The sequence below is a fragment of the Ranitomeya variabilis genome, chromosome 4 (assembly GCF_051348905.1).
Source record: "Ranitomeya variabilis isolate aRanVar5 chromosome 4, aRanVar5.hap1, whole genome shotgun sequence".
Classification (NCBI taxonomy): Eukaryota; Metazoa; Chordata; class Amphibia; order Anura; family Dendrobatidae; genus Ranitomeya; species Ranitomeya variabilis.
In genome coordinates this window covers 281398686-281422673 of record NC_135235.1, presented here as the reverse complement: position 1 = coordinate 281422673, position 23988 = coordinate 281398686, and the positions used below count along the sequence as shown (strand labels likewise).

The 23988-nt window shown below is 46.7% G+C and overlaps 1 protein-coding gene across 2 annotated transcripts in view; it reads right to left on the bottom strand.

Annotated features, from left to right (window-relative positions):
• NOC2L (NOC2 like nucleolar associated transcriptional repressor) overlaps window positions 1-23988 on the bottom strand; it is an 85281-nt gene that overhangs the window by 3247 nt on the left and 58046 nt on the right. For both annotated transcript variants that reach the window (XM_077250031.1, XM_077250032.1), the window contains exons 13-18: window positions 23032-23145; window positions 22661-22762; window positions 15736-15879; window positions 13156-13269; window positions 6624-6756; window positions 1755-1871 (exon numbers count right to left, since the gene is read on the bottom strand). In XM_077250031.1, the coding sequence (XP_077106146.1) occupies window positions 1755-1871; window positions 6624-6756; window positions 13156-13269; window positions 15736-15879; window positions 22661-22762; window positions 23032-23145 (724 nt within the window). The remainder of the gene's footprint in view (window positions 1-1754; window positions 1872-6623; window positions 6757-13155; window positions 13270-15735; window positions 15880-22660; window positions 22763-23031; window positions 23146-23988) is intronic.

The following is a 23988-nucleotide window of genomic DNA, read 5'->3' as shown; positions in this document are numbered from 1 at the left end:
TTTGCAACTGCGGTAAATACTGATCTTTGTGTTAAAGCATCAAAAAAACATGCATATTGTGCAATCACAAATTATAACATTCGCAATATATAAAGCACTTCCAGTTATTTGTCATGCTGGGATAAGGAGTTATCTGAGCATGCTCTGGTGCTTACAGAGTGTCTTCGGCGTGCTCAAATAATTCGTTCGAGTCCCTACGGCTGAATGTCTCTCGGCTGTCAGCCACAACACATGCAGGGATGGCCTAACAAACAGACAATCCCTGCAAGTGTCGTGGCTGTCGAACAGCTGCAGGGAATCAAACATATTTTTCGAGCACGCCGAAGTCACTCTGTTAGCACCCATGCATGCTCAGATAACACCTTATCCCAGCACGTTCGCTCATCACTATTGATCAGCAGGCCAAGGCATGGATTACACTGGTCAACAGCATTTTTGGTGCCAAAGATATTTCATCGAATTTAGGGTATTTTTGGGGTGCTGATTCTGAATATGTCATCAGTTTTGCCAGATTGGCTCAAGTTTTTGAGATTTTTGGTATCTTATTTATAGCACTTGTTGGTAAATGCGACGCATCATCTCATTAATTTCTTTGGATTAGTACTTGAACTGAGCAGTTCTCAATATAGTTTTGTGTTAATTAGTGTTCTAAAAGTTTGTTCATAGCTTGATTTTTGCACTAACTTTATGTTGTTGTCTGTTTTCCAGTGAAAAGCATGAACTCATCAAGAAGAAGTTGTCTTAACGATCCAGACTCATTCTGTTACATTTGTGGTGAATACACACTGCCAAAACATAGAAGAAACATAACAGACTTCGTAAAAAAAGTGTAGTTTGCCTATTTTGGGGTTATGCTTGGGGACCAAGACAAGTTTTGGGCACCACACATAGTGTGCAAAGCATGTATCGAATTATTACGAAAATGGAGCAAAGGACAAAGAAAAAGCTTCAAATTTGGTGTTCCAATGGTGTGGAGAGAGCCAAAAAATCATCATGATGACTGTTATTTATGGTAAACACAGGTACAGGCACATCTTCACAATGAGGGACAGGCCTTCTTGCAGATTCCATGTTACTCCCATTTTCGTTTCTTATGCTTATTGAATCCTTGCACTTGCACTGCACAGAAATAACAGTCATCATGATGATTTTTTGGCTCTCTCCACACCATTGGAACACCAAATTTGAAGCTTTTTCTTTGTCCTTTGCTCCATTTTCGTAATAATTCGATACATGCTTTGCACACTATGTGTGGTGCCCAAAACTTGTCTTGGTCCCCAAGCATAACCCCAAAATAGGCAAAATACACTTTTTTTACGAAGTCTGTTATGTTTCTTCTATGTTTTGGCAGTGTGTATTCACCACAAATGTAACAGAATGAGTCTGGATCGTTAAGACAACTTCTTCATGCTTCTTCATGCTTTTCACTGGAAAACAGACAACAACAAAGTTAGTGCAAAAATCAAGCTATGAACAAACTTTTAGAACACTAATTAACACAAAACTATATTGAGAACTGCTCAGTTCAAGTACTAATCCAAAGAAATTAATGAGATGATGCGTCGCATTTACCAACAAGTGCTATAAATAAGATACCAAAAATGTCAAAAACTTGAGCCAATCTGGCAAAACTGATAGCATATTCAGAATCAGCACCCCAAAAATACCCCAAATTCATTTAAATATTTTGGACACCAGAAAAAAAATTTTTTTTTGTTGACCTGTGTTATTAGTTAACAGGTTCCAGATCTCACCATCAAAATCGCTGCCGTCATCGTCGTCCTCCACCTCGTATTCGCCCTCTTCTCCTTCGCTGCTCAGATCAGAGTCCTCGTCGGATGAATCAACGCCTCTCTTCGATTTTGACTTTGCTGATAAGAAAGAAAATTAATTATGTATGTTACGGATCCAATTTATGAGCACTAAAGGGGGTCGCAGCGGTGGTTCATAAAGAAAAAAAAAAAGATCCTTTTCCTCATCTAGTAAGGCTGAGTATCCGCTAATGTCCGGTCAATATAACAATTTTAATTCTCCTCGAAATGTAACATTGGGTTGAAATTATTAAAGAAAGTGGCAAGATTAGGCAGGAATAAAGATCCTTGGGATTCCAAATCTGTATTTATTAATACCAACGCATTTCTGTGACGGATTGGCGCCTTACTAAACGTATAAGAACTAAAATTGGAAACGTGCCAGTTTCCATTTCACCATTGTACGTCTGGAACAACCTCTTCTCCCGGGCACGGGGCAGCGGCTTTCTGCGCTTTTATAGGTGTTGTGCCTGCACACGCTACCATCGCTTTCACTAGCCCTTCGCCAGACGGTATTGCCCTATTTGTGTGCGCGCTTTTGTCCATCTCCAGAGTTTCTCTGTCTCATCATCAGCTTTTAAAAATAAGCAACTTTGCGCTTTACTTGTTCCTCTCCGTTCTCAAGAATGGAGGGATTTTGAGGTTTATTTGTTTACTGCCTAGGTTACCAGCCACCACTGCAGTGTGATCAGAGGTGGCTGGACTGCTAGGTAATGAACTCAGCGCTTACAAGCGCTTTGCTGCAGCTCCTCCACTCCTCCTATGCTGCAAGCAGGGGCCAACATTACCCATTCTACATAAGGCTGGTGTCACACTGCGTTACGGCAGTCCGTTACATGGACTGCGTTAAACCGCGGCATAACGCAGTCCGTTAACGCTGCCATCAACCCCTATTATCGGGCGCATCGCCAACGCATGCCATAATCGATGGACCGTCATTCAGTGACGGAGCCTCGGACGCGAGCTGCAGCGTCTGAGGCTCCGTCACCGCTAGCGCAGATGAATCATCTGCGATAGCGGTATGGCATAACGCGATGGCGTGTATGCTATAGCGTTAATGCAGTATGAACCTGGCCTAAGAGGACACAGATGAGGCAGTGGACTCATGCATGCCGCTAGCCTCAACTGTCAATCATTAGGGCCACACCGCCCTCCGGCACGCAAAAAAACGGGAGGCTGCAGAGTGATGTGATCCTGAAGATAGAAAATGTGATAACTAGTGATGAGCGAGGGTGCTCGGATAAGCCGTTACCCGAATATGCTCGAGTGCTAGTAGAGTGTGACTGAGTCCCCGCGGCTCCATGTCTCGCGGCTGTTTGAAATCCGCAACACATGCAGGGATTGTCGGTCTGTTTGCTGCATGTCTCACAAACAGCCGCGGCGACTGGAACACACCATTAGCACTCGAGCATGCTCTGATAACGCCTTATCCGAGCACGCTCGCTCATCACTAGTTAGAAAAGGAAAGTCTTCCCAGTTAGGCGGCAATATGGGAGTGAGGAGCATGTAGTACGGCAGCGGTGCGCAGAGCACTAGAGTGGGCGACATTGCAGATGCTGCAGACTAGCACAGATGAGGCCAGGGGAACCAAGCGCTCCACACAACGAGGAGGATGTGTTATGCGTGCAGTGTCCTGACAAAAACATAAATCCGGCAGGGTGCGAATGCCAAGTCTGGATGACAGGAAGCGAGAATGTTCCTGAATGAGAGAGCGTAACACCGTGAAATGCTCGAGAGGCCTGACGAGAGGCATGAAATGAAAAACACAGACAGAAAGATCATCGGGGGATGAAGGAGGAGTGACATATTACAGAAGAAAAAAATAAAAAAATCTGGAATTTTAAAACAGGTGATGTGCGAGAAGAACGGAGGGATTCAATGAGTGAGAAGCGGTGAGGAGAGAAACCTACAGAGCCCTGCGCGGGGTGAATGCGGGCAGAGTAACGAGGCAGGTCTCCAGCGTCCATTAGTGCGCCGTCAGTAAGCACTCGCGCGCTGCTCATTAGAGAGGCTCTCACGGATACTCCAGCTGCCCACTCCTCTCCGCTAATTACCTGACGAGGAGAACATCCGGCGGTGCTGGGAGAGCCATTAATAAGCCCTGGCTGCACAGTGTGCTCCGGCACAGATCTGTCACCAGCGTCTTATATGTGCACATCGCATAATATATGTGCACGCGTGTGTGTGCATGTACGTGCGTGCGTACAAATGTAGGTTTGTAAAAGAGCCTCTGCGCTGTGCCAGCATAATTACATGGTCAATAAGTTGACAATTCCAGTGTATAGCGGTAATAATCCAGGTCTATGTTCTCATATACAGCTGGAAACATTGACCGTTCTCACAAAAGCCAATGTGACCGGGCCGGCCGTTCCTCAGCACTCCCATATCGTGCACGGAGAGAGGACATCTGAAGGCTAATCTTTGCAGCATGTTATAGTCCGGGCCATTGAGGACAGATGTTCCAAATTATCTCTCGTTCCCTAAGGGGTCATGAGCTACAAAAGAAAGGTCCACCTGCGGTCAGCGAGGCCTGTGTGGGACCTACGGACAGAATTAACAACAGATTTTTGGCAAGGCATATAAGCTGCTGTGTGGGCAGGAGGCGGGATGTTGGTGGGGCTACAGTGATGTCATCATGGAGGTCACCGCTCTAGACCTGGTCCCACCGGATGAGTAAAGAGGACCCCCCTCAGAGAAGAGAGTCTACGGAACGCAGTTTTCTGAATGTACAAGAGGGATGAGATTTATCTCAAAATGTGCAAACCCCACAGACAACTAGAAAAAGGAAAGCAAAGATGGAGAGTGAAAACAAGAACTACAGGGAAGAAAAAAGATCATAAAAGAAGAGAAAATAAAACACAAGTGCAAGATACAGAGAACTAAGGGGTAGAGAAACCAAGGTGTAAGAAGAAGCAGCTGCAAAGGGCTAGCCTTACATGTAATGATGAAGGTGGGGCGTTAAGAGTTTAGGTTGAGGAGCTATTCATGGGATATCCTGCTTCCCCTCTCAAATAAGTCCTCTGATGAAGTTGTGTGCAAAGTCCTGCAGCCTACATTTCCATGATGCCTCAGGCTTGGCAGAGTCTCTTGTGGTACTCGGAGTCCTATATGGTGGCAGCAAGTGATAGGGTAGGACTGAAGTTTTAGGTCACACAGCTAATTGATTCCTCCTGCTTGTGATAGGTTACTCCTTGTAAGTTGTAACAAGCAGGAGGCAGGAAATAGTTCACAGGCCCATTACACACATCCGCGTTTCATAGAGGCCTATGAAGCTAATGAGTTTGGGTCAGAAGATCCACAGGCAGTCTGTACATGGCGGTCTATCAGGCTGGTTTTACACATCCGTGTATCACAGTCTCTTGTCTGCACAGGAGAGCTGGAACTGGACTAGTCATAAGATAGGAAATCCTATACAAATACTGCGGGAGGAGTAATAAAAATATTATCAAATACTTACAATTATAATTGTAGTATAGTTTTTCTGGTTTGCTATATCGCTTACCTCATGTGCAGGCATTGCAGTAGCTTCAGTATCCATGGTTATGACCACTCATAGTGACCGTTCATTATTTAGTTGTTAAGTGATAGTAACCTTGGATATCTAAGCTACTGCAATGCCCTGCACATAGGGTAAGCAACATAGCTAATCAGAAGAACTATACTACATTTCTAATTGGAAGCATTTACTAATGTTATTATTACACCTACTGAATATATGGGATAGGATCTTAGGGATAATAATACCCCTTTAATATGTGAACACCTAACTTCTTGTTCACTAATTATAATGTTGGCAGAGGAAGATGTTAAGAAATAGTCAGAGAGATGAAGGAGGTCCAATAGGATTTTGGGCCCAAATTGTAAAGTATAAATGAGGATGAGACACAATGATCAGAAGAGTATCATCCGTAGTAACTCAGCCACAAAGTGCAGACCCTGTAAGGTTACAGAGCGGGGGGCCGAGTGCTGAGGAACAGAGAACAGAAAAGTCACAATGCTTTGCTGACTCCATAACTGCAGAGTCTAGACCTCCTCTGGTATTAACATCAGCACAAACATTGCGCCCCCGCCGGGAGCTTCATGCAGCCTTACATCACCAAGCGCAATGCAGAGAGTAGGATGGAGTGGGGTAAGGCACCTTTGGAAAAAACCTAACCAGCCGCACAGAGCCCCGACCTCAGCCACATCCAACAACTTTGGGATGAACTTATAACAGAGATTTGGAGCATCAACATCAGTGTCCGACCTCACAGATGCTCTTCTGGATAAATATGCAAAACCTCCTGCTGAACTAATCTTACATCTGTGTGTGAACCGTATCAATGCAGATAAACAGCTTCCTGGCCAAGTAAATCTTCCTCCATGAAGCCCGGCGACAGCCATTAAGCCAGGTTTCACATCTGCATCAGGCTCATTGGTATCGTAATTGCGTTTCAAATTAGGGTCCAAAAGCCGAGGAGGCGCACAATAATAGGCCTTAAAGAATACGCAGCCCAAAACGGCTTCCCTTTAGGGCTAATTAAAGACTCATCAACCCCAGATAGCGAGGACAGTCTGCAGCAGCAATTACCAGCAGGCCGTAGAAAATTGGCAATATCTTGTTTCTTTTTTTTTTTTTGCATTCGCCTGCCCCTGCCAACACACAAGTGCTTTCTAAATCAATGTCTCAAGTAGGGCAAACACTTTCTTACAGGGTTCACTCCTCGGCTGTAAAGATAATAAAAGTTTGCATTTGCTGTGAAATGGTTACACAGAGCTAGGACAATCCTCACCACCGGGGGGCGCTATCCCGGTACATTCATCTTTGCTCACCTTTCAGGGATAGACCCCCTGCGCCGCTCTCGGAATCGCTGTCGGATTCGAACAGGTCTTTGAATTCTCTCTTATCTTCCACCTTCTTCTCTAGATTTCTCTTCTTGATCTCTGGGAGATTCAAGTCCTCCATCTAAGGAAAAAAAAAGAACAAAACTTATCAATAGGAGAGCAAATAAAGAAATAGTGGCACCCATGTCATGTACCTACTCCGATAAAACGAAGAGTGGACGGTCTATTAGTGTTGAGCAGTTGAAAAGACATTAGCGTAGAATCTATCAGCAGAAAACGACTGTTCAAACCAAGCACAGGCGCCTAGTGCACCCTAGGTGTGGCCAAGCAGCACAATACATCTTCCCTCCTACTTTTTGTTTTCCCATCCATCACCGCCTTTATTCTGGCTCCTCCAAGGCCAGAGCTATCAACTGTGGAAGATAAGGGCGGAAAAAGATGAAAAACTTGTAGCTGGGTGGGAGCACAGAGGTGTCTGGCCGTGCCATACTGCACCAAGCGCATGTGCTAAGTTTGAACAGTCATTTTCTGCTGGCAGACTCCCTTTAACAAAGTAGCTCCACTAAGCTCCATAGCGTTGATGAAAATAATTGAAAAATTATGAAATCCCAATTTTGTAACCCTTTTGCTTCTTCGCTCTCCATTGAAAAACAGAAAAGGCACGGAATGCACGTAAACATTTATCACCTACGGCTCCACACGGCACAATGTATACCATGCCATGACACGAGAAGCGCTCCTCCTCCTCCTATCACCTTTGTATCCTCTTAATATATTGCAGTCATCATATTATACAGCACTGTGTACTTACAATTGCTCATTTTGCCTTTCTACCCAGCTAATTTTTCTCTTGTCCATTAGGTCTATGACATCATGTGATTGAAAACGGACTAGCTGAATCCTTCTAAGCGCTAAGTAGAAACAGGAGGACAATTTTCCCTGTATGAGTCATGAGTCATTGCAAAACACCCTAGCAAGGGGAGAAGGGAACAGCTGGGGCAGGAGTTGAAGAGGGGATTGATAAATGAAGGAAGAGAGACTTCCTGTTTATATATAGATCAGAAAAAAAAGAGAAGAATTAGCTGGGTAAAAAGGCAAAATGAGCAATTGTAAGTACACAGTGCCATATTATATGATGACTACAATATATTAAGAGGATAAAAACTTTGATGGGAGGAGGAGGAGGGCTTCTGTATGGGACAATATGGTGCTGTAACGGATGGCTATGGTCCAGCACCGAGCCCCAATGCTGCTCCCAATGTCTTATTGTCTGCAGCGCTGAGCTCATGTCAACAACGCTGCTACAATCACTGAGCTCAGCACTTTGTGACTTATACACGGGCAGAGTTGCTGAGCTTGGTGACTGGCTGCAGCGCTACGGAAATGACCTTTGGCTACACGAGCTGTTCAGATTTACACTTTTTTTGGGGGGTGTCCAAATCCTAAAAATAATTTCAACCCCCCCCCGAAAAAAAAACCCAAAAAACAAACAAACAAAAGCACCACAGAAATTTATGTTGTATTCGATGCACTTGAGGCAGAACAGATAAAAGAAAGAAAGAGTGGTGCCCGGCGACCCTGAATAGGTAACCCTCTAAAATTAAATAGCCAAGAAAAAAAAAAATATATATATATATATATATATATATATATATATATATATATATATATATATATATATATATATATATATATATATATATATATATATATATATATATATATATATATATATATATATATATACGCCATTTATAGAAAGGGTACAACTGTTGATCCATCCGGTTCTGGATGTGGAAAGTCAGCATGAAAAATAGGATTATGTAATCTGCAGAACACAATGGGGGATTCATCGGCGGCGGCGGCCCCCTCTCTCCTGTCAGATCGCTGCTACCCCTCGTTAATAAGCAGACGATAATGAGATAACAGGAAGCCCGCGAGAGGCTCCCAGGCCGGCATCTTTTATTTCCTCGATTTTATTTTTTTCCCTCTTATTGAAGTAGCTGAGCCCTCCGCTCGTTAATCTGCTGCTCTTAATGAAGGAGCTAACGACTGCTGCCACCCTTCCACAGCGGCATCATTAGAGGCTGTTAGAAGCTCCAGGAAAAATGCTTAGCGCTGTAATTATTAGCGCTGACGAGAGACGAAAGCTCTCACACACTCACCTACGCACAAGCGTGTACGGGCGCCGCCGCAGACAGCCGTCACATCTACCAGAGCAGCCGCCCGCGCTGCAGCCGCCCGCGCTCTCCGGGAAACCTACGGGCTCATTATATCTGGAGGTCTCACGTTCACAAGTCTCGGGCCTCGTGCACACAGCTGTACGGAGCCGGGGGCGCTGCGTGTTCCGCCATATGGTGCTCCATGTGCTCTTATACATGGAGCCATGTTCTTATTTTCTTTTGTTAGGTTTATTTTAGTGTCCAATATGGGTCCACCTTTGATTCTCTGTGTCTGCATCTGCTGTGTTGTTGCTTAGAGCACCAATGTCATTTCGACAGCACTGCAGCCAGTCACCAAGCTCAGCAACTCTGCCTGTATAGAGGCCATGAAGTTCTGAGCTCAGTGATTGTAGCAGCGTTGTTGACAGAGCATCAGCGCTGCAGACAATAAGACAAATGGGAGCAGCAGTGGAGTGGTGCTTAATACAGCACTTTTTAACAAAGGCCTCTCTCACCCATCCTGGGTCCAGAATAGAGTCTCCACTGCTGCTCCCGATGTCTGTTATTGTCCGCAGCACTAATATCATGTCAACAACACTGCTACAATCACTGAGCTCAGCACTTACAGTCAGAGTTGCCGAGCTTGGTGACTGGCTATGAAATGATATTGGTGCTCTAAGAAACAACACACCAAAAGCAGAGGCGGAGACTCAATTCTGGACCTGGGGAGGGTGAGTAATTTTTTTTTTTTTTTAACACACACACACACACACACACACACACACACACACACACACACACACACACACCGAACTGCGCCTGGGGACCAAAACTGGCCTAAAAATAGAAAGCCCCATTAAATTGGAGACCCCTAAGACAAGCCATAAGCCAAGTTCACACAGAGGTGTTTTGTTTTTTTTACAGGTTGAGTTTTTCTAGCACAAACAGCTTCAGGATATGTTCTGTTCATGGGGAGCACATTTTTTTCTTTTCCTGATGAGGTTTTGGAAGTGTTTTTCTTCTCCCTGAAATGTTTTTTTTTTTGCAGCCTTTTGGTTGGACAGTGCCAAGCTTCAAGTGGATTCCATCATGATATGCTTAAAAAAAAAAAAAGTGACATACACTTTTTTTTTTTTTTGCCAGCAGTCGTTTTTCTAAACCTCTTAAAAAAAAATAAAGAAACTCCTCATAGGTACTGGAAAGTGAATTTTCCATTGAAATTAATAGGATTTTTTTTTTGGCCAGCGGTTTAGAGAAAGATTATGGAGATGATTGGCCTTCAAAAACCTCAGTGTGAACACAGTCCGAGGACAATGCATCGCAGTTTTGTAAAAGTGGGAAGTTTTAAGCTGCGCAATTTGAATGTGTGTAATTTTACCAAAAAAAAAAAGAAAAAACTGCAAATAACTTGGGCCTCATTCAGACAGCTATTATTTGCACACATTCTATTTGTGTTTTTTTGCAGAAAAAAAAAATAAAAAGGAGGATAGCACTCAGGTGGCATCCGTGTGTCATTCGAGCGCAGTCATTCTCTGAGAAGTTGCTAGAACCTTGATTTATTTTATTTTTTTTCCATACAACAAAAACAGACCAAACCTAGATCCCACACACTGTGGAGGAGTTGGATGGTAAGGAAAAAAAAAAAAAGAAAAAAGAAACAATCTTTATAAATACTACCGCTGGGGGAAAAAAAACAGCAGCATTTTGCCATAATTTTGCATTAGTTTTTGTCCATCAGAAAATACCAGAAATACGGATGCATCGGTATTTCATCAATATTTTGAAGTATTTCTACGGGCACATCCTTTTCTTTCTTTTCTTTCTTTTTTTTTTTTAAACGAGGGCAAGATAAATAAAGCGAATACTGTGGGAGCCATGAACGTCTCAGACGCGCGTTTCTCCTGCATGTTTCTGGTCGCCGAGCGTTTGCAGCGCCCACTCAATCAGCACAGAGTGCACACAGCCTGTACGGGAACGCGGACGCAGAGAGGGGTTAGGACGGAGCGGGCGATAAAGACATTCGTGTCTGGACGCCTTCGGAGAGAGTGAGTCGCACGGCACACAACCCCCCCCCCCCCCCTCCTCTGTGACAAAACGGGATTCAGCATGACGACAGGCCAAGGACGGATAAAGAAGGGGTGGAAAAAAAATCCAGGTGGTTGAACTTTGAGATTTGATTTTGCTTTTCCAAACTGGACAGCCCAAACTCTCCTGCAGAAAGGGATCACACAGAAAATATTTAGGGAACTGCTTAAATAACAATTCCCTACTGCAGCGTTATCATACAGTAAGGGCATGATGGAGTTGTATGTTTGCAACAGCTGCAAAGCAACAGGTTGAACTCGCTGATTTAAGCTATGTGCACACACTGAGGATTCGTGAGTGGATTTTTCTGCACCGTTTTTGCAAAATCCACAGGTAAAACGCACTGCGGATTACCTGCGGATTTCCTGCGTTTTTTGTGCAGATTTCACCTGCGGATTCCTATTGAGGAGTAGGTAAACTGCTGCGGAATCTGCACAAAGAATTGACATGTTGCTGAAAAAACACCGCTGTGTTTAAGCGCTGTATTTTCTGCACCATGCGCACTGCGGATTTAGTTTTTCATACGTTTACATGGCACTGTACAACGCATGGAAAACTACTGTGAATCCGCAGCGGCCAATCTGTTGCAGATCCGCAGCAAAATCCGCAACGTGTGCACATAGCCTTATAGATCCCTGATGGAAACTTAAGACGGCCATAGGGAAGGTGAAGTGGCGACAGATGTGCTGCTGCACGCTGAAAAAAAGTGTGCTGAGGCTTCACTGATTATTAAAGAGACTGTCGGCACAGAATGACTGTTCAAACCAAATACTTGGTGCAAACTTTGCGTGGCAGAGCAGTTCAGTCCATCTTCCCACCTACATGTTAGAGGGACACGGAGAGAGACAAAACAAGTGGGAAGGTACCCTGAACTGCTCCGCCATGCCAAGGGTGCACTGAGCGCCTGTGCTTAGTTTGGGCAGTCATTTTGTGCTGACAGATTCCCTTTAAAATGAAGGAGAAGAACCGAGTGCCGTACCCATTAGGCTTTGATGGGTTATTCCTGAAGAGTCCAGTGTGCGGTGTACAGATCCATAGAAAGTATATGAGTCCTTTCCCAGCACATTGGTCTCCCGAAGAAGTACCCGGAACTGCCGATCTGACCACAGGGTCACATGCTCAACCGAGCGACCCTGCGCCTTCATTCTAGAGATTGGATCCCACTAGTAAAAACTTCTGACGGAGTTGGGTGCAATAATTTGCCAGACGAAAGCGTCTGACAGGGGTAATTTTTATAAAATGATAGGTTCCCTTTAAGAACTGTTGCTGTCATGAAGAGAAAGGCTCCTGGTAAAATCAATATGTTATAGATGTTTTGCAATTTCCTAATATTTTACATAATGAATCCCCCGAACAGAGATATTACCAGAAACAAAAAAAATTCAGAAAAAGTCTTGATATTGTGACACACGACGTCTCATCGGACATGCATGCTGGTGGTCGCAATCCCGAGCACATGGCAATATTTACCTGCTGCAGGCTCGGTTTCCACACAGCCACTCCTGCTGCCATCTTGTAAGAGAGAACACTGCCCCCTGCTGGCGATGCCGAGCACACCGACGACGCACAGCCGGGATTTATACCCCCTTAATCCCTTGAGCCGCCGGCTCCTGCGATGGATTAGCATTATGTAAATAAGCGCTGAAATCCCGTGACAGAGTCGTGTAGAGACGCGGCCGAGCTCTTAACTCCTCCGAGAAAGACACTTGCTGATCAATGACGACCATGAACGGATTCACTCTGCCGAATCCGGGAAGGGAAATATAAGCGGTGCATTTCCAGCACGCATCCTTTTTAAGGTTTGTTTTAAAGATCTCTGTCTGTATTCTGCGCCTCTTTACCACCTTTCCACTTAAATCACATCAGTCCCCATCCTGAACGACGGAACTGGACACCAACATATCAGTATCAGAAATCCGAATGCTTATCCTCTACGCCCATATTCCTAAAACTGAACAGAGTCCGAGAAGGGACCGGCTGCGGCATGCCCGACTCGAGAGTCTCAGCGTCATATATGAGTGTGGATGTGACACTCGGGTGGAGAGAGACACGACCGGATCGTGCTTAGACCGATTTTCACGGACGGCTGCACAAGTCCTTAGTGTTTCCAGTGAGCAGTCCCTAAGATAAACCCTCCTGGCAGAAGCGATTTACTACCACCTATGCTAGTGCCAAACGATGAAAACCCCTCCGGCGTCCAATCAGTGAAATAATATAATGTTCTGTCCTCGTGGTGGCCCCAAGACGATACGACCTTCTCTATGGAGACTTACCCTCTCTTTGCCGCTGATCTCTAGTTGGATTTCCTTCTCCCGAAGTTTCTTCCAGGTGGTGTAATACTTGGTCAGTGGGGTTCCCTCTGCCTTGACCTGTTTTTCCCATTTTAGCTGAAAAAAAAAAAATGTTTTAAGTTTTAATCAAAGTAGCAAAGGTCAGTCCTCCAGCGATTTTTTATCACACTTAAATGAATGTATTTTAGGGGAAAAACAATGTTGCTATTGGGTATAATTAAACATTTGGCACCGTTTGTCTTCTATAGACTTGGTGTTGCACCATTGCCGGCTGCAGAATTAGTTATCTTAGAATCCATCAGCGAGCTCGTTCAGCCAGTCCGCCAGAAGGCGTTTGTAACTATCGGTTTCTTAACTCCTGTCCGCCGATTTATGATCACATCAAAGCTGAATGTGCAAGGAAACAAAAGTTAGAGCGGGTAAAAACGCAAAATGGTACAAAATGTTTAATAAAACCCAATTGCAAAAAATACATGCTAAATATATATCATATACATTACATACTATATATCCCCCTTAATCAGCTCCTGTCCACAGAATAAGGACCCCATACAATAGTGCACACTGATCAGGTGCGGCACGAGGACGCCGGCAGCTGCGACATCTTCCCAACACGTGAAATCCTCTCTGGCTTACTTGCACTTTTCTCCAGTAATGAAGCCCTCGGAGAGCTTCCAGGCCCCGCTGCGAGACCTCAATGTTACCCACAGGTGCGCTCTTTGCGTCATCTGACAACTGGAAGCTCCAGGATTTCCGCCAAGACGAGCCTGCACGTGCGTCAGCAGCGCAGGATGTGTACGACACCAGGGGACGAGTCTCCGGGGAATGGGAGACGAACAGGCACATCGTATGTACATGTGCGAACACGTCCAGTCCTGCAGCAGACAACGATTGCACCTGTATATCCCTGTTAACTGTTTACATTTCAGGTCAGGTGTCTGGGAAAGTTGGGTGATCATTACTGGTGAGCGAACGTGTGCATAAGGTGTCATCTGAGCATGCTCGTGTGCAAACCGTGTCTTCGGCGTGCTCGAAAAATATGTTCCGAGTCCCCACGGCTCCTAGTTGCAACACATTCAATGACTAAAATCTAACATGCTGGATCTTTATTTCCCCCCGCCAATCACCTGCCGAGGGTCCCAAACACTAGACAGTATGAAGGTGCTGAGAATGGAGTGGCAGGGCGTGCGCACCACCACAGACGCTCCATTCCCCGTCCCAGGACGTGTGTCCCCTAGTACAGGTTTCCCACTATGGCGATCAGATGGGGGTCCCAAAGATGGGATCCTTTTAAATGACAGCAAGCGGTGATCTTGTTAAAGACTGATACAATCAGTGTATTGGAAATTGACAAAACTTCATTGTCAGATTTAAAAAAAAGAGACACCTTTTTATTTTCTGAATCCAGAATAGCCGGCATGACAGTACGGCAGCAGTCTCCAGTTCAGCCGGACCCCGAGCACATTCTGTCTGGATGCATAATGCCTCGGCAGCTTCATTTAGATTAATTAATCAAATCCTGACGCAGAGGACAAAGCCAGTAACATCTATTATGTACGGCTAGACCCATTCTGAGCGAATCCGTCTTCTTACTTAGTGGCACCACCTGCAATTCCCCAGCACTACTTCATCCTGCTGCAGAGACCACAACACGTGGGTGTCTCTGATCTGACACTTTCCCGCTGCCGCTGTCCCTGCGAGGTGGTGCCAGAGTGTCTACGGACGGCTTCTGGCACTCCCAGCCCCCTGATTTATATTACCAGCAGTCTGCCATTAAAATATTTATGAAGGCATTACATCCGTGCGTGCTGTTCTAGGGTTGCAGAGGAGATCAGGCTCCGTCAGCCGGCAAACAACACAATGCTAATTATCAAGATTTATCTGCTCCCTTTGGAGACAGAGGTGCCTGCAATGTACTGCAGTGTAATGCATGGGAGGTCTTACCGGCAACGCAGGGGTCCATGGCTGGGGGGGGAACGAAGGGAGGACAGAAGGTCATGCCAGATATAAGGGGCCCTACTAACTATGCACTGCGATTACAGCAAACGCCTTACCAGTGTTCCCAGTATGGCATGCTGGTGGTATGTGCTACACATGTAACTGGTTAGGTCTTGTTTTAATCCCGAATTATAATCATACCTGTCTCACTTTTGTTTTCTTGCAGGAAAGATTAGTGCAGGATATGGTCCCACTATTTTTCACTGGCGGACAACAGAAAAGGGCCCCTGTCCAAGAAAATATGGACTCTTTGCACCCAAAAAGCTCTTAAAAATGCAAAAATTGCACCTGCTGGGGTAGAAATGGGCCCCCTGTGTGGTCGCACAGGGGCCACAATGATATATCCGCCCCTGGTATTTTGTTTCCCTTTACCCCATTAATGTCAAGGAAAAAAACCCACAAACTGTCATTTTATACGTAAAAGTTCCCCTAAACTCAGGATGTGGATAACTGGAAGCGACTTCAGCCATTTCCTAATATTTACAGGGGAAAAAAAATGAAAATTTACCACCGAGCGTCACCGCATGTCCCGAAAAACAGTGGCGTCATCGATGCGCTACTTACCACGGCGTCCCTGTCTGACACCCCAAAGGCACACTTCTGCCTCTTGCTACTGATGTAGGACGAATTCTCTTGGATCTTCTCCAGCAGTTGGCGCATCTGTTTGCAGTAATTGGACACTTTGCATTCCTTCAGGAAAGATTTCAGCTACAGGGGAAGAAAAATGAGAAAATCGGTCATAAAAAACAAAAAAAAAATTAACAAGACACAAAAATCCAATAATTGCACCTACACTGACAGATGCGCCAAATTAGAATACAGACATGATGGAGCGAGAAGTCTTGTGGCTGCGACACTGATGGACGGTCACTAGATTTCTTTCTTCTGCCTGTTGCAAAGTGTAATCAGTCTCGAGGCGGATTACAGGAAGTGGGGGAGAGTCTTTGCCTTGCTACATGCTGCGTCTCTGACTCTCCGCTTCCAGGCATAACAGAGGCAGGCTTTCCATTTGGAAGAGGACAAGAACTCTAGCCTCCTAAAACCAAACCAGAATCTTAATTTGCAGACACGTGTTTCGGGGTGTTGCCCTCCTCAGTGCAAGGTATGAGATCTGATTTGGCAAAGTGAGAGGTTCTAAAGGGCAACGTTTCTCCTTGTGGAGAGTGACAAGCCAAACCTGGCATGTCAGAGTGAGGAGACTTATAAGCCATGTATGCTCTTCTTGGAAAATAAGTATGCAAATTGTCTTTTCAGAGAGGAAGAGGACTAGAACTCTATAGCACCACCTATTGGAATCAGCGATCCTAAAAGTCAATATGGACTCTTAACGAACCTTGCAATATGACTCAGGATAAAAGCCAGACCTAGCCAAATCAGATTTCATACTTTGCACTGATAAGAGGCAGCACCCCAAAACACTGTCTGCAAACTGAGATTCTGGTTTGGCTTTTATCCCAAGTCATATTGCAAGGCTCGTTAAATAGTCCATATTAACTTTCAGGATCACTGCATCCAATAAATGGCGCTATAGAGCTCTAGTCCTCTTCCTCTGTGAGGAGACAATTTGCATATTTAAATTTCCAAGATGAGCATACATGGCCTATAAAAGTCTCCTCACTCTGACATGACAGGCTAGGCTTGGCTTGTCACCCTACACAAGGAGAAAAGTTACTCAGACTCCAAAGCTGGGGGATGATGCATGCTGGGAAGTGACAGACGGAAGTTCTTCCAGTACCTACAATGCTGGCAGAATGTGGATGACGAAGGAAAAAAAATAAAACAAGAACTGTGAATGGCAAGTTAAGGAGAACGAGAATGAAGACCGTTCCTGGATTGATTAGACTGCTATGTGCATTGAAAGCTTCATGTTGAGGATGGGGGGGGGGAGGAGGAAGACCCCACTTCTGTCCTTGCCATACTGAACCTGTAGAGATGTGCTTTAAGCTCTTGTTAAAGACTAGTGCCGGCCTATGGAGCAGACAATGAACTGTATTGCATGGGTGTACACTACAGTATGGGCAATGTTTTAGTAGTTTCTATCTCTGGATATTTTTCAGCACTTGTGCGACTGACGCAAATTTTTGGCCGCACTCTAGAGCGGGAGTCGGCAATCTGCGGCACTACTACTCCCAGCGGGCACCGTGACACCGAGCTTACTCCATCCCTTCCACGCAGACCTATAGGGGAGATTATTAACCCTGTGTCTCACATAATGAAGTTTGGGACTAGCATGATCGCCTGAATGTCAGGAAAAGAGAAAAAAAAAAAAAAAAAAAATCACCTCTCCGTGTGACGACCGGGGCTGAACTGCTTGGCATCAGGGGGCACAGCGAGTCATGGTTTGCCGCTTCCAGACCCCTTAATTAAGATTACCATGACGTGAAAACTATTTTACAAAAAAAAGGCGAAAAAAGAGGCGTTTTTGGGATAATTTAGCTAATCCCTGAACTTTGGCGAAGGCCCCGATGTCCGCACACACCCCGAGGCCGCTAGGCCTCAGAGCGGCTGTTTGCACATCTGCAGCCGTGCGGAGAGAAACCCCTCTGGCAGGAGACTGCGGGCTCCGTTCCCAGTCCCCCTCTTCGAGTTTCTCCGCGCACACATCTGGGATCGGGCAGGGATAAGGGAGGGTAACAGCTAACAGAGCCCTGAGCCGCAGACTGCCTGGGGGTCTCCTACGTGTCAACGTGTGGTCTAACGGATGACGCATGAGAAAAGGGGCTGTGGGGGGTTAAACAAGGGGGCAGGTTTCCAAATTTCCGTGCTAACGTCAGCTGGGAAGGCTCTGCAGTCTAATCTGTGTGTGTGACCCGCGGCACACGACATCTGGCGCTCCTTGGACAGTGCCATGTGTCTATCCGCTTTTCCATAGACTGCGCCCTTGATCACGTCAATGTGCAACGAGGGTTAAGAAATGGAAAAATAATCCTAACATTTGCTCTTTTTCAGAAACAAAACAGATAAAGACGCCCTTTAAATTATCGTTTTATCTACGCCAGTCCGGAAGTGATGAGACGCCATCTTTTTGGAGCGGGGCGGCTCGTTCAGCAAACTTTGCCATAATTAATATGGGATGGCTGACCAGCACTTACTAAAACATCCTGAAGCCTTCGCAGCTGCAAGCTGAAAATAGATTCGCTGGGAGCGTTCGCTGCCTCCCGACACAAAAACAGATCTCTGACGAGCACCCAAACTGCTGCCTGTAACCCCCGCGGTGCTGGGCATGCCACAAATTATGGGGTTGATATTGTCCAAAAAATAAAAAATAATAAAAAAAAGGTTCTAAAAGCATGCCAGGGAAGGGTTAATAAAAAGAGACTAATAGCTGCACGCCGCTCCGGAGCTGGGATTTGCAGTCTGCCAAAACAACTCTGCCGCCTCGCTCTTTTTCTCCCAACACGGGGGGGGGAAAGTGCATGTCACCGAGACAGAAAGAGCGCATCACCCACGAGGCGCGCCAGCCGGCGATTATCTGGATGGAAGCTGTCAGGCTGCCAATGATGCTCGCGCACACACTGTTCTCACCGAGGCTACGCATCAATTCACACCCACACAAGTCACCTATGGACGTGCACCTCTCCGGCTCCGCTGCTCTGCGGCAGGTGTAATTACAGAGCAGTGCAGGTAAAAAAAATAAGTTCAGAAGGTTTAAAAAAAAAAAAAAAAAAAAAAAAAAGAAGAGGCAAACGGAACTGATTAAAGTCAAAAACTCTATAAATGTAGATATATACGGTCCATGCACCGGTGGCTGGTGTTTGCAGATCCCTTCTGGGCAGCTGGCACACCGAGTGAATCCTGGCACATTGCATCAGATACGAGAGGCAATACCAGGCTAAGTTCACGTGGGCACCTGTCCGAATTTCCAAGCACTATAATTCCGGTCCCTTAACAGTGCGAGGTCGTTGTGCAAAATATCTCATATACACAAAAAGGATCGGGAGCGGAAATAATACGTTCATTTTGGGTCAGTTTCACACGTCCAAAATTCATGGTTGAAGAACGGACTGTGATTTCAGGACCTGTCGGCACAAAATGACTGTTCAAACCAAGCACAGGCGCTCGGTGCACCCTGGAGTGGCAGAGCAGTTCAGTGCACCTTCCCATCTATCTCAACCCTTCTCTGACTCCTGTAAAGCCAAAGCTGTCAATCAAGGAAGAGGAGGGCGGAGATAGCTAGAAAACAAGTAGGTGGGAAGATGCGCTGAGCTGCTCCACCATCAAGGGTGCGTGTGCTGAGCTGCTCCACCATCAAGGGTGCACATGTGCTTGGTTTGAACAGTCATTTTGTGCCGACAGCCTCACTTTCTGGTCTTCATTGCGGTTGCTAAATAAAGTCTGGTTTTGTGCTAAAGACCAGACCGAAGGGAAGGCGGTACCTCAAATATCTGAGGTTAGAGCTGCAGACACCCCTCTAAGGATGCAATGTCACTCACAGCCAAAAACGACAGCAGGCGGTCGTTAAGAGGCTATAGTCTATAAAAGTCTGGGCTTCACAGTGACTTTGGGATAACATAATCCTTTTCTGAGTAGCCCCAGTCTTATACTCCAGAGCAGCGATCACAATTCTGCAATCTTCAAAGCTGACATTTTCCTGCATGCCCTGAGGTTGCTCTGGTGCAATGTATTCGGAGAGGGGTGGTCTGTACATCATGCACTTTGTGATAATCAGAAACAGGGAAAAATTAACCCTTCCACGCCATAATAACAGCCAAGTACTTCAGAGCTGAACCGTGAATTCAGCTCTGAAGTACTAGATAGGCTGCAATTTAAGATAAGCAGAAGATAGAAAGTGCAGCGTGTTCTCAAGAGTTACTCAATTTATAAGGTTGGGCCCCTTATGAAATGGTAGCAGCAAAGACGTAGTAGTCCCCCCAGTGATAAACAACAGCTGGGATCTCAATACGTCAGACCACATGTGGCAAAAAGGAAACAATTTCCTCTGCGTATGGCCCGATGTTTAGACTGCAATAACGACATCTTTTGTTGAAATAAATCCATGCAATGTGCGTAACGTTAGACAAATGAGACAGAAATCGGACCGCGGCGCAACGCTGACGAAACAACAAAGCTCGTATTGGGGTAGAAAATATTTAACATTAAATTCTGCTCTAGTGATTTATGGTCAGGGCAAAAAAGGGAAAAAATAATATACGCCGGCTTAACCGGTGATGAGAATAGTGCGCACGAGAAACCTGTAAGTGAGGACAGTGCGCGCACACACACCGCCGGCTTATCCGGCAGAGGAGTTCAGCGAGACGAGGCCAAGATGATTAACCGAGAAACGCAACGTGCATCTGGGATATATTACAAAGCCTCCACATGGACTATTAATCTGTCTCCTGATAGGCTGCAAATAATTTAATGTTTTCAGCAATGCCGAGCCTCGCGCCTATATATCATGACTGTAAATGTAGCCGCAGTGAACTCTGGAGCAGCTACAGAACGGCTCAACCATTAGCCTGATTCTATAGTTTACGGAGCGACATCTGTGGCTTTCTACTTCATACTGGTCAGAAATACATAATTCATTACAAGACGATACATGACTTTCACAAGACTAATACGATCATTCCTAACTCAAGGCAAGAAAGCAGCAGAGCCGCCAGAGGACAGCAAGGATGGGGGCGCCGCCAGAGGACAGCAAGGATGGGGGCGCCGCCAGAGGACAGCAAGGATGGGGGCGCCGCCAGAGGACAGCAAGGATGGGGGCGCCGCCAGAGGACAGCAAGGATGGGGGCGCCGCCAGAGGACAGCAAGGATGGGGGCGCCGCCAGAGGACAGCAAGGATGGGGGCGCCGCCAGAGGACAGCAAGGATGGGGGCGCCGCCAGAGGACAGCAAAGATGGGGGCGCCGCCAGAGGACAACAAGGATGCGGGCGCCACCAGAGGACAGCAAGGATGGGGGCGCCACCAGAGGACAGCAAGGATGGGGAGCCACCAGAGGACAGCAAGGATGGGGGCGCCACCAGAGGACAGCAAGGATGGGGGCGCCACCAGAGGACAGCAAGGATGGGGAGCCACCAGAGGACAGCAAGGATGGGGGAGCCACCAGAGGACAGCAAGGATGGGGGCGCCGCCAGAGGACAGCAAGGATGGGGGCGCCGCCAGAGGACAGCAAGGATGGGGGCGCCGCCAGAGGACAGCAAAGATGGGGGCGCCGCCAGAGGACAACAAGGATGCGGGCGCCGCCAGAGGACAGCAAGGATGGGGGTGCCGCCAGAGGACAGCAAGGATGGGGGCGCCGCCAGAGGACAGCAAAGATGGGGGCCCCGCCAGAGGACAACAAGGATGCGGGCGCCGCCAGAGGACAGCAAGGATGGGGGCGCCACCAGAGGACAGCAAGGATGGGGGCGCCACCAGAGGACAGCAAGGATGGGGGCGCCACCAGAGGACAGCAAGGATGGGGAGCCACCAGAGGACAGCAAGGATGGGGGCGCCGCCAGAGGACAGCAAGGATGGGGGCGCCGCCAGAGGACAGCAAGGATGGGGGCGCCGCCAGAGGACAGCAAGGATGGGGGCGCCGCCAGAGGACAGCAAGGATGGGGGCGCCGCCAGAGGACAGCAAGGATGGGGGCGCCGCCAGAGGACAGCAAAGATGGGGGCGCCGCCAGAGGACAACAAGGATGCGGGCGCCGCCAGAGGACAGCAAGGATGGGGGCGCCACCAGAGGACAGCAAGGATGGGGAGCCACCAGAGGACAGCAAGGATGGGGGCGCCACCAGAGGACAGCAAGGATGGGGGCGCCACCAGAGGACAGCAAGGATGGGGAGCCACCAGAGGACAGCAAGGATGGGGGCGCCACCAGAGGACAGCAAGGATGGGGGAGCCAAGAGAACAGCAAGGAAGAGGGGAGACGCCCCCTCCCCCCCCCCCCAGGAAACCAAGGAAGAGGGGAGACGCCCCCTCCCCCCCAAGGAAACCAAGGAAGAGGGGAGACGCCCCCTCCCCCCCCCCAAGGAAACCAAGGAAGAGGGGAGATGCCCCCTCGCCCCCAAGGAAACCAAGGAAGAGGGGAGACGCCCCCAAACCCCCCAGGAAACCAAGGAAGAGGGGAGACGCCCCCTCCCCCCCAAGGAAACCAAGGAAGAGGGGAGACGCCCCCTCCCCCCCAAGGAAACCAAAGAAGAGGGGAGACGCCCCCTCCCCCCCCAAGGAAACCAAGGAAGAGGGGAGACGCCCCCTCCCCCCCAAGGAAACCAAGGAAGAGGGGAGACGCCCCCTCCCCCCCAAGGAAACCAAGGAAGAGGGGAGACGCCCCCTCCCCCCCAAGGAAACCAAGGAAGAGGGGAGACGCCCCCTCCCCCCCAAGGAAACCAAGGAAGAGGGGAGACGCGCGCCCCCCCCCCCCTATTTCTTCTCAAATATAAGGGGGGCTGTCTGATGAGGAAACCACTTGGACATTAACATATAAATAAGAAACTGATTACGATCTAATAGAAGAGAATATAATATAGATCATCCTATAATCACGTGCAAGGATCAGTCTTACCTGTATAACGCAGGGAAGTACCAGCTCAGGGAAGCCAATGCTGTAGGCCTGGGTGTGCACATATTCTAACGTCAGGTCGTAGATCTGCTCGATGAGGCCGTCCTGTGGGTAACGACAAAGAACAGTGCTGCTGAAGACGATGGTCAGAGCTATGGATGGAGCATTTTCTTCATTTATAAACACTTTTCCTTTGTTTGCAGCTTGTTGCCTAGGAGACCAACCACCGCTGCTGCCTAGCACTGAACCGAAGCTGGCCATTAACAACCCGCTCCTGCGATCCCAGCCAGCTCCAAAACAGGACTTACAAGCTGCAAAGAAAAAGAGCTCGCAAGCTCTGCTCACGTACAGGAGGATATAACGCCATCATTTACCCTGAACACTTTCTCCAGGAGGTTCACGTTGGACAGCTTCAGGATCACGGCAAAGTTGATGGGTTTTACACTAATCCTTCCTGGACGTTTGTTAAAATTCACTTGCTGGAAAATCTGAAAAGAATAAAAAAAATAAAAAAATAAAAAAAAGGAAATTAACCCCTTCACCCCCAAGGGTGGTTTGCACGTTAATGACCGGGCCAATTTTTACAATTCTGACCACTGTCCCTTTATGAGGTTATAACTCTGGAACGCTTCAACGGATCTTGGCGATTCTGACACTGTTTTCTCGTGACATATTGTACTTCATGATAGTGGTAAAATTTCTTCGATATAACTTGCGTTTATTTGTGAAAAAAACGAATATTTGGCGAAAATTTTGAAAATTTCGCAATTTTCCAACTTTGAATTTTTATGCCCTTAAATCACAGACATATGTCACGCAAAATACTTAATAAGTAACATTTCCCACATGTCTACTTTACATCAGCACAATTTTGGAACCAAAATTTTTTTTTTGTGACGGAGTTATAAGGGTTAAAAGTTGACCAGCAATTTCTCATTTTTACAACACCATTTTTTTTTAGGGACCACATCTCATTTGAAGTCATTTTGAGGGGTCTATATGATAGAAAATACCCAAGTGTGACACCATTCTAAAAACTGCACCCCTCAAGGTACTCAAAACCACTTTCAAGAAGTTTATTAACCCTTCAGGTGTTTCACAGGAATTTTTGGAATGTTTAAATAAAAATAAACATTTAACTTTTTTTCACACAAAATTTGTTTCAGCTCCAATTTGTTTTATTTTACCAAGGGTAACAGGAGAAAATAGACCCCAAAATTTGTTGTACAATTCATCCTGAGTACGCTGATACCCCATATGTGGGTGTAAACCATTGTTTGGGCGCAGGGCAGAGCTCGGAAGGAAAGGAGCGCCATTTGACTTTTCAATGC